This window comes from Antedon bifida, chromosome 2, assembly GCF_963402885.1.
Source record: "Antedon bifida chromosome 2, ecAntBifi1.1, whole genome shotgun sequence".
NCBI classification, from domain to species: domain Eukaryota; kingdom Metazoa; phylum Echinodermata; class Crinoidea; order Comatulida; family Antedonidae; genus Antedon; species Antedon bifida.
Genome location: NC_136227.1, coordinates 30,452,294 through 30,464,273, shown reverse-complemented (window position 1 = coordinate 30,464,273; position 11,980 = coordinate 30,452,294). Strand labels below are relative to the sequence as shown.

General features: G+C 28.7%; 1 protein-coding gene across 7 annotated transcripts in view; it reads right to left on the bottom strand.

The window, feature by feature from the left end:
• Positions 1–2,096: 2,096 nt before the first annotated feature.
• The window catches only part of LOC144834484 (G protein-coupled receptor kinase 3-like), a 63,866-nt gene continuing 53,982 nt past the window's right edge, over positions 2,097–11,980 (bottom strand). For 2 of the 7 annotated variants that reach the window (XM_078689296.1, XM_078689299.1), the window contains exons 19-22: positions 11,132–11,245; positions 10,594–10,747; positions 3,539–5,929; positions 2,097–3,459 (exon numbers count right to left, since the gene is read on the bottom strand). In XM_078689296.1, the coding sequence (XP_078545422.1) occupies positions 5,907–5,929; positions 10,594–10,747; positions 11,132–11,245 (291 nt within the window). In that variant the 3' untranslated portion in view covers positions 2,097–3,459; positions 3,539–5,906. Of the gene's footprint in view, positions 3,460–3,538; positions 5,930–7,236; positions 10,748–11,131; positions 11,246–11,980 lie in introns of those variants that run through there. The other 5 variants (XM_078689300.1, XM_078689298.1, XM_078689302.1 and 2 more) reach the window with 5 other exon arrangements.

The window sequence follows — 11,980 nt, the reverse complement described above, 5'->3', positions numbered from 1 at the left end:
TATTTGTACTAAGATTTCAAAACAAAAATATAAATGATGTAATGCACATCAACCACTATTTGTGCCATGACTACTTGTTATTACTATTATAATTAAATAAGTGTGTAAATGTACAACAGTTGTTAAAAACTGTTAAATTGAACCTAGTGTACTGAATCAAATGCTCCACAATGTATGAGAGGAAACGAAAAGTTGGTAAAAAACATTTTCTATAGCTTTCTTGATCATTTTTAAAAAAAAAGTCAAGCTTAGTTACACTTTATTTTGTTGTGTCGACTACACAACATTTCCTTGAACAATGATGCTAACAAACTTTTTTTTTAAATTACAGAATAATAGGCAAATTTAGGGTACTTACCATTATAATATATTCCACAACTGTATGCATGTTACAGCAGTTTGCTAAATGTATAATATCCAAAGACTGGTACACAAAGGTCTATTTTCCTACAGCCACTTTATTGATATTCATTATTGATTTATTGAGTGGAAAAGTAAACCAATCCTGTTGGCACTGCGAAAAAAGTTTGAAGAAAATGGGGAAGATAATAAATACTTTTGGCAGTGTGTAGAAAAGAATATTACTGGTTTCCAATAATAAAAGCATATCTCCTTTTTTAACCTTTCATTCTTAAAGAAAATGGTTACTAAATACAATCAGAAACAGACAGCAATAGTGTTGAATAGCTCTCAACAAGTACATAAAAATGCAATAACAACATTGAATTAAAAAAGATCAATTAACATTTTGAAAATGGTGTTATAGTTATATTGGCAGTGTACTCAAGTGCTATTGTTATTACCTACCTGTAAGGTAAGTGCAAAGCCTGCTAAGCCTAAGCTAGCTACTAGTCTATAGTATATAATATGACAAGTTTACTAGTAAGTAAGAAGGGTGGCGAGTATGCAAGTAGGTAGACTAAAATGCTGGAGCTAAGCCACAGTTTTTGGCAGCAGCTAACATGACACCTTGGGCTACTGCTGCAACAGTATTAGGCTCCTAGTAGATTACTATAGGCCTAGTATAGTATTAGGCCTAGCAGTTAGCTATAGGTAACCTAGGCCCTAGCCTAGACTTAGCGTTTGAAAATATTAAGTAGGCCCATGTTAGAGAGGGGGGCTAATATATTATAATTTTGCTTTTTATTATAAGCCTAATGGATTAGGCCTAATACTAGTAGTAGTTTTCGATTTAATATTATAAATAGACTAGCTTCTTACCTTCGTGTAGGCAGCCATAGTCTCACGATCTTTGACTCTCCTCTTCAGTTTGCCCGCTCAAAGATCGTCGTCTGATCCGATCGGCGTCTTGGAAAGAAAATCTGAAACCCGTCACACACAGATATATTGGTTGGAGGGAAGTTTCTGCTGAAATGACGTCATCTCTTAACCATGCGTTATTGGTCACATATCGGTAAATATTAACGTAATACACAAACAATTAACAGAGCGAATTTCAGTGGTGGTTTTTGTTTCATGATAAAGGTGTTTTTTTTATGAGATTGTGTGAAAGTTCTTTCCAAAAAATTGATAAATATTCGTAATAATTTATTTGAAGGTCCTCTGAAAAAAATTAATAAAAACCACTACACAAAAAACCTAAAAAATCTCGCCATGGTAAGTTAAAAATGACTGTAAAGAAAAAATATTAGAAATCGCAGGTGCCCTTTTTATTACACTAAGAGACCAACAGCAGAAGTGATGATTAGATATAATATATGCTTTCAAATTCTTTTTAAAGCAGTAGGCATCTGAAATTTCCCTGCACAGCTTGTATGTTGTATTGTTTTTATATTACGGTAGGAAAAACAGAATACGTAAAAATACAAAAAGAAACAAAAAGCCAGGATTGTCAAAAGCGAACCCAATCACTGTTTAAAGACTTTCCTTTAACAGAAATAAAATATAATATAAATATAATATAAATGACAAAAAAAAAATAAATTAATTAATTAAAATCAAAGACGTTATGAAAAAAAAAAAAAATAAAAATACTAGGCCTATATTATCTTTGCCTCATGTTAAACTCTGAAATAAATTATTATGAATATATGATGATGGCTAATGAGACAAAAACAAAGATATTGAAACACAAATAATTTGCATCATTGAAACGACAGTTTAATAGATACACATAGGCCTAAATGAAATTACACACGTTATTCTACAGTACAAAATCAGCTATGCCAATTCTCACAGACTTATTAACCCTTCTTTTAATGTTTAAGGTTTTAACAGAAGCCAAAAGCATCTATTTGCATATTTTAAACATCATTTTTTATGGCTTGATCTAGTAAAATTATTCTCCTATTAAACAGACTCACCAAAAAAAAAATCTAGCAGTTATAGAATTGATGTTTGTGATGATTTGTACGCAAGCATACGGTATGTTTATTGTACAGAAATGTTTTTCGTTTACTCCTGTTAAATACACGGAGCTGTAGGTCAAGAATAAAACACCGATTTCACAAAAAGTCACCAAAACACATGCGTACATTAACCTTGCACGCAGGGTTTGGACTGATAAATGTTCTACTAGCGCGATTAAATTAATGATAAAACTAAAATAAATCAATGAAGATATGCACCCAAAATATTGCCACTTATGTTTTTACCCCGCTCTTGAACTATGACCTATAGCGCCCTGTATAAAGGTCACATTTTTAACATGTTATTTTTTCTTTATTATACCATTCGGTGGGTTATGTGAATGTGTAAATAGGTTGATTTGTTGAGGATTGTTGATTTGTTGAGGATTTATAATTTGGTGTGATACAAAATTATTGTAAACCCACCAAAATATGCACCAGTTTATGTAACAATTTTGACCCAAATAACCCCTTCATGGAATTCGCTGAAAATAATATAATAACAAGGCCTAATTGACCACTTAACATTTTAAACGGCATCCATGTCAACATGGATATGAAAAATCTCAACTACAGTTATCTACAAATATTATTATAACTATTCCATACACAATAATTTTCTCTCTATAGCCTACATACAGATAGTTTTGTGAGAGTTTATCCTCAAATTGTTATGATATACATTAAAAACATATGTTTTAAAATTTTCTGAGGAAATCCCATACTTTAAACGACATATCTATAAATATCACATTTTTTATTTTTATATTGTTCTGATAAAATATTTTCCGTCCACACAATTTAAAGTCATAATATTGGTCATAATTACTTTATATCTTTAAAAAGCTGTAATCAAAAAATAAAATCTCTAGTACCTATGTTTACTGTACTTGTAATAAAAGTGCAATTCAGTAGAAATGACATATATGTTTAGGTTAACATAGGCTAGACATGTTTAGGTGAACATAGGCTAGACATGTTTAGGTTAACATAGCCTAGACATATTTATTTTAACCTGGGCAGGACATGTTTAGTTTAACATAGGCTAGACATGTTTAGGTTAACATAGCCTAGACATATTTATTTTAACCTGGGCAGGATATGTTTAGTTTAACATAGGCTAGACATGTTTAGGCTAGACATGTTTAGGTTAACATATTTAATTTAACCTGAACAGGGCATGTTTAGACATGTTACTTGGCTGTAAACTCTGAATACCAAAATGTCAACAAAAGTAATTTTAAGAATGAACTTTCTTGCACTAGTATTAAAACATTTATAAAATTTATTTTAACATTAAAAAGATATTTCAATAAATATGCTTCAGTTCAAATTATGTCTGTAATAAACAAATTACATGAATGAACACTTCCCACCAAAAAGTGTACAAACATCAGTCTGTCTAAGTTCAATGCAATATCGCCCTCTGTTTTTTTCCAGTACAAAACAGCACTGGTTGGAACATTGGTTGTTTTAGACACGGAAACTAAACCAAAAAAGTCAGTAGCGAATCAGAATCTTTCGGGTCTACTCCCCAATTTTTTTTATGGCAATGGTTGTAATTATTGTAGCACTGTTTAAAAATAACTATATCATTTCCTAAAATCTTGCAAAATGATTAAAATTTAGGCAAATAGACCAGGTTGTTTATTACAAAAGCTTGGTTATACTGTGTGTCATTTGTCCAATTTAAAGTTTCAGTTATTTTACAACAGCATAAGTTAAAATAAATTTCTTTTAGCATAAAATAATTTCAAAAAATAAAAACTTGTTGCCTCCTCAGCAAAATAATGTTTCCACCTTTATGTGCAGCGCCTCCAGGCACTGTTTGGTCTATATGTAAACATGATGGGTCGCTAGAAATGTTATGTAATATAACAGTATTAATATTGCCTATCGTAATAATGTATCATTTAAAGAGTTTAATTTACAAGTAACAAACTATACATATTTTTTAGACATTAAATTAGGCCTACTTGATAGAGAAATTCTGTAAAAACAAACAATTAATACAAATAAATATGTTTTAATCTAGTTATACAATTTTAAAACTTTTGTAATATACAAATTATTAATATGTAAAAAAAATAATTAAAACAATAACCATTTGGTCGTAATGGCTGCTCATAACCATTGGTTACTAAACCACCCACTGTCTAAACTATCTAGACAACATCAAATATTTTATTTATTCTTTTTACACTAAAGTGGCAAGGAAAAAAGGAATCTGTTGTATGCTTTTAAGCTTTTCTATCAACATGACAAAAATAATTTATTTTTTATGAAATTGTAAATGAAAAATATTGAATACATTTGAGTTTAATCCAATATCCTCTTGTATTGTGAAGAATATAAAATATGAATACATAATCACACCCAGTTATCAGACAATGATTTAAATAGCTCATCTTTGCTTCAGTAAAAGCTTTTCTCCAAATGTAACTCAAGGCAAGAAAAGTGATTTTTTTTAAATTAAAATTTCAGAATTTCTTTCATTTTGAAAACTTGTCTTTATGTTTAGAATTATTACATTGCATACAAGATGGTTGAGTCTTTTTGTCCCTGCCACTTGAGTGTCAAGAACATAAAATACCATATGGAACATAAATAACACCTTCAAAATCATTATTAAATAAATTTAACAATTATTTAAAGTATACTATATTTGATAAATATATAACACATTTTCAATAAAATCTTCACAAGGCGGCATAAAATTCCAGTTCAAAATTCCCAATATCATGTTCTTTTTTTTTTCTTATAACAGAAAGTCATATGGGAAAGATGGAGTAATCTGTCCAGAAACTTGGCATAAAATACACCAAAGTGTTCCCTTTGTCAATTCAAAACTATACAGAAATTCAATAAGAAAATCAGATACATTTTATTGAAAACATTGCAGTTTTTTCCTTTTTACACGAATACTGTATACCTACAAATATACATAACAGTAGTATTATGTGAGTTCTTTTATATTTATATATGTAAAACAGCATAGATATAATTAATATCTACTTTTTCCCACCACAATGTGGCTACCACAAATCAGATATGTAATTCAATATGCTATTTAATGCGAGGCCCGACATCGCCGTTGTAACAGTTACTGTTCTTGTAGCGTTATCAAATTCTTAAATTTAATGCCCCATGTACAAAGCTGTCCTCATATGCGATTTTCTCCAATCATTGCGTTTTTGGAATGGAGATATGTAATTAACATTAACACTTACATCATGTGCACATTTCTATAAGCTCATACTGTCAGAACATTGTACATTGAAAACATATTTGTTTTATATATGGTAGTTTTTCACAAAGTATTGAAAATTTAATATTTTTATACATTGTTTCAAACTACAGTGGCCATCTTTGTCATGGGAACATCTTTTAGAATCTCTAACTTCTCTATGGTTAACACAACAAGAATGTAAACAGTTGTCATGGAAATATGTCTCAATATGTTTCTTGTTTCCATGACAACTGTTGTTCCTGAGCAGTGACTGGTCTACCTTCTTTTAAACCATGCTTCAAATAATCTTAGATTTTATATAGAATTTTACCTGAAAAATAAAAAATAGAAATAGTTACACACAAAATTATAGGATCATTTAGATACACATTAACAATAACAATTGAACTGAAATGAAAGAATATTTAAAGTATTGTATTAAAGATGTATTGTCTCCCTGAAAAATATTTTTTTTTAAATTTTTTGGTTGAATTTGCCATTTTAATGTCACATAATAGTTATCGATTTTGACAAAAAAATTGGATCAAAAAGAAATTTATTTATCTGAAAAAAACTGTAATTTAAAGGAAAAAATAGTCAAATTAGCTGCCAGCCAATGGGTTTTTGGTTGAATTTTAACGATTTAACATTTTTTTTCTCCATTTTTTTTCTGCTGAAGTGATTAACGTTATTAAAACCACAAAATAACCTATTCAAAGTCTGATTTGACAATACATCTTTAAAGGAAGTGCTGAACTTCATAATGTCCTATGTATCTTTTACATTGTAATGCTAACAATTTTGGGTGACACAGGTTCTGACCAGAATTGTTATTGGGTTTTCTGTGAAACAAAATAATGTAGAACAACCTTCCCTTTCGCAAGCTATAACTGGTTACGCAATGTAAGTCCGTTTTTTTTTTAGTTTGAGCCAAATGAATTTTGCTAGTGATTAAAACTTGATGAGGCAGTAGCAATGAAAAAACCATATATTAATAATAGCATTAGTGTTGTATTGATAGATACAATGCAAAGGCATAGTTAGTCATATCATGCTGGTTGTCATCAGCAAATAATTGTTAATAAGATTAAAAATTATTTTAAAAATTATATATATATAACAATAATATTTAACTTTCTGGCTGTTTTACTTTATCGTTTTAATTTAGCTTTTTGCATTTTTTTTGTATCTCCATTGAGATCCAGCCACTGATACCCACAGCATAGTCATTTTTTCAGTATTTGAAATGTGGATGTATATAACAATAATATATATATGTACTGAATATCATCATTTTGTGTTCTGATCATTTTAATATATGAACTATTTTTGGCTTTTGGGCTCAAATCCAACCTTAATTATCAAGTGGATGCTATAAGGTATGGATGTACGAGTGTCAGGCTAGTGACTTGGAGGTTGTAATGTAAGTTCAAGCATAAAATAATTCAGTATCAGTTTGAGCAAAATCCTTCTTCACATATTGTAAAGTATACAAAAATACCAAAATTGAGAAAGCATCTGGGCAGGTGGGAGAAAAAAAATAGATTTGGATGATATTTACGCTCAGTATTGAGTTAATGGGTCAAAGGAATGGTCATGAAGACGGTGCTGTAAACAATAACATTTTAAGAGAAAAGAGAAAAACATATTGTTTATTTGTCTATTTTGTGTGTTATACAACGTGTTGTTACGATTGCAAAACATTTAACATGCAACTGACATATACATAAACTATATTAAAAATATAACACATACTTAGAACAATGTTAAAATTAGAGTTGTTATTTGCCTACAATACATTCATGAAAAGCATACCAATATTATTTTGAATCAAATTATTCTGTAAAATCAATTCAATGATTTTGCGTCGGTATTCAAAATAATTTAAGCAAGATGATGTAGTTTTTTTCATAAGACAAAAATAACTGGTTTTGAATAATAAAGACTCAGTTTTTCACTTAAGACTTAACTATCTTGGCTTAAGCAAAAACATAGATAATAAATGACAGCACAGAAGGGTCTGTATTGTGTTTCCTTTTAAAGAAAATGTTGTTACTATATTTAGTAAGTAGGTACTGACTGAAACATTCAGGCATATGCATTTGTGTGGTTGACTATTTTGTGATATTTTCTTTAATCAACATTAGTACCACAAATGGTATAAAATAGATAATTGTTTAATTTAGAATTTAGGGATGTTACTGAATCATTTTTAAGCACTTTATAGTAACTTTTGACTACTTAAACAATTGTAAAAACCTTACTAACAACAGACTTACTTTGATCTAGATTCCATTGCAGCCTCAAATAAAGAAGAAAAATATTTGTAGAAGTGGAAATATAAACATAAAAATATATGAACAATACAAAACAATTGTATTCTTGGTTTGGATGAAATAATATGCTTCATTTTGTTTAAATGCGTTTAATTATGTGTTGTTACATTCGGGAAATAATTTGAAAATGGTGGAAACATTTTAGAATGTGTAATATACAGAACTATACAATTTGAAATGCGATCATTGTCGTATACTTTGTTTCTAACTACAGCTGTATATTTCTCAATGGACCAAATTCTTTACAAATGAACACACATACTATAAGAAAAATATAGCCTATAGTGATATTCTAAAACTTGTTAAAACTGAAAAAACCCTTAACAAATGAACTTGGTAGTAATAAGAAAGAACAATTATTTTCATTAAAAAAATGTAGAACTACTTTGCCTGGTATTAAAACAACAAGCACCAACAAGTATCTATCTACACAGCAAGTAAATTGATTTATCTTTCGGTATAAAAACTTCAACTGTACATCGCAACTAATACACTAGTATACACTAAACATGATACAGTTTAAATTCCTACATCTATCCATGCAACAATAACAAAAAAATGATAATAAAAACAAAAATTAATATTACAACAATGTTTATTGTTGGACATAATCCCTAGTGATGAATCAACCAATCAAAAGGCACATTTTGGTCATGTGACATTGGGTATATTGATGTAATATTTTGAGAGATTATTTTACCATAGTTCATCATGGTTACAATGTCTGGAAAAATCATGTAAAAAAACTTATCTGTTTGTGGTTCCAGTCTATAAGAACTAATGTCAAATTATGTGAAATAAAATAATTTATTAATAAAACAGTATAGTACACAATGTAGGTCAGCTTTTTTTTCTTAACATCTAGGTTTTTCTAAGCCAATAATCTATATTTTAAAGTTATTTATTAAAAGGTAAAAAAACATATTGTCGCAAGTATAATTATTATAACAATAATTTATAATTAAGAAATACAATACATAATTTACTACAGGTATTTCATTGGCTAAAAATATATTCAGTTGCCCAAATATGGGAATGAACAATTCTATTTCAAAGCATTTTTTAAGAAATACTAATTTTATTAGAAATACATTAGAAATACAGAACCTGTTTAAACAAGAAACAGAATCCTCTGATTCATGAACAATTTTAAATGTTATTAATTATACTATCCTAAATTTGAGTTAGCATGAATTACCATACAGACTCAGACATAAGCCCATTCTCAAGTTTAGTATGGTGATCTTGTAGGCTACTCAAGATAGGCTTATACCCATGCAGTATAGCAGTTTGCATCTAAAAAATGTTCAATTAAAAAAAACCTAGTGCTTTAACTAATACAGAAAAAAGACAACACACAACAGATACATGAAATTGCTGACAAAAACTATACTCTATAATAAACAGGTGACTATTCACACAACAGTGACACCTGTGATTGCTTTATGCAAATGAGATAAATGCCACATTAACACCATTTTTTTTCTAGATCATGAATTATGTAGATATGGAATGTTAGAAAGAAAAGAAAAAACAAGAGAACAAGATGCTATTATGTTTGTTATAGAAGATGCCACAATAAGGTAAATATGACAGGTTTCAGAACGCTTGTTGACATAAAGAAAATAAAAACATTAAACTTTACTTCCATTGAGTAAGGAAATAAAAGCAAACTTGAAAATAAAAAACAATAATAATAATAATAATAACAATAATCATATAAAAACATTTCTTGTTCATTCACATTTAAACTGCAAACTCACTTTTTTCTCATAAATTTTTGGTTTTCAGGACTCCATAAAATCTGTAAAATGATTAGCAATGTTTCTGTTTAATTTCTGATAATGACGGTGTATTTATTCTTCAAATTTTTAATTGTTTATATTTTACCGTGATCATTGAGTCAGTGTGTTTATCTTTCTGAGGTTTCTAAGGGGAATTTGTAGAAAAGAAATACAGTAGAGTGAATATTTTATCTACAATGAATTTAAACTAAAATCATAAAAAATAAAGAATAAAACAAATAAATGATTACAGTACAAAAGAATTAAATTAACCAGCAAAATTTACTAGAAAAAAATATTTTTTTAAAGGCAGTCACAAACATGTTTTAAAATTGTAAAATGTTGTTTGCATGGTCAGTTGTTGCAATATTGCAATAAACAAAGTTACTGCAGTATTACCATAACAAATGCAGTGTTAAAGCAGTAGAATTACTGCAGTAATATTGTGGTTTGCAGCAGCACAGTAATGGAATATTTGTGAAATTCTGAGGATCAGCTACTAATAGACATGAAATGATGTAGCAAAATGTAAACAAATCCTAAAATCTAGCACCTTTTCTAAATAATGAATAGAAATAACCGAAAAAAAAAATGTAAAAAATCTGTAAAAATATTTGATATGAACAATTTAAAATGAAACACAAATATTGAAAATAACAGCAAATCATGAATATTCATTTATTTAAAAAATTTAAATATTCATAATCTGATTTCCCACTAGTTACTAATATGTGGGTGATTCCTACTAAAATCTAGATTATCTTAACCCATTATCAACTGTTCTGTCATTGGTTAGATTAGTTAGCAGGTTAATTAGCATTCAAAGCATTAATGAATATGCATTAAAACTGTTTATGAAAGGTGTGATTAGTGACCATTACTATTGCTGCGACCAAGAGACGTATGCTTTAAGATGTCGGAGGACGAACCTTGCGCAGCAAACATCTTCGGACCTTTCCGAAGCATCCGTTGTGCTCCTTCGAATGCCTCTCGGATTTCTTTGATCCATTGCACAAATTCGGGATCACTCTATAAAAATAAAATTTTGAATAAAAAAAGTAAACACATTATTATCAATTACATTTTAGATTGTCAGGTAGAAAATGTGAAATAGATTTTGTGTGTTAAAGAATTTTTTATGGATGTTTTAACCTCTATTTTCTATAAACAGGACCATATGTAAAACAGGTGCTACATCTATACCTGATATGTTTTTATCCTGTATAAATATGTTTTAAATAAAAATAAAAAATAAAAAGATATACATTTTAATAGCTGAATATCTTTACAGTGCAAATAAAACATCGGAATGAAAATTTCTTGAATCTAAAAATTAGGTGTTATGTTAATCTACTTAACTTTTCACAAGATCACATGTTTTTACTCTTTAACCCGTGTATTTGCTTTACATACCTCTGCCCTTAATATACATCGTTTTTCTTGTTTAAGTTTCAATTGAATACATTTAAAGTTCTTGATCTGTGCCTCATCCACCGCTAATATTTGATCCATAGTTAATACATTTTGCTGAAAATATAAACACAATTTAAATCTTAGCTCAGAACACAGTGTTGAGTTTATCCAGTAGAAAAATATCATGTTTATTTCCAAATACCAGACACACTGGAAATTCCACTATTCACAAATATGGTTTCAATGGGACAATTTAGGTACCTTTTGGATCTTAAGGTTTGGGGAAAGTTTCCAGTTTTTAGAAAGTCTGGTATTGGGAGATTCAACTTTACTATTATAATAATAATAAATAATAAAAATTAATAGATTATTTAGTAATTTTCATGAATGTACATTATTATTTTTATGCGTTTGCTGCCCTCTTATGAATACAGAAACAAGTGAATATACTTTGCATTGAATTATCTATATTAATATTTAATATATTACTTTAATATCATCACACATTTTATATTAATAACAAGAATTCAAATATACATATATAATTCAATTTGGCAAATGAAAAATGTGATTAAATTCACATTATAGTGTATTTTTAGAATGAACATGCATTGACATGAAGGTGGATACACTATGACATGCAATGATATAAAGGGCTTTAATTTGCAGAAAATTAACAAGGACCTAAATTAAAGGAGCGTGGCTTAGCCATGGCAACACAAATAATTGTAATATTACCATGGTGACAACAATAACTTTAATATATTAGCACACACATTATTAATAACTATATTATATAACATAGCAGATCTGAATGGGATGTTAATTTGGTTGCATCAACCTTTCAGA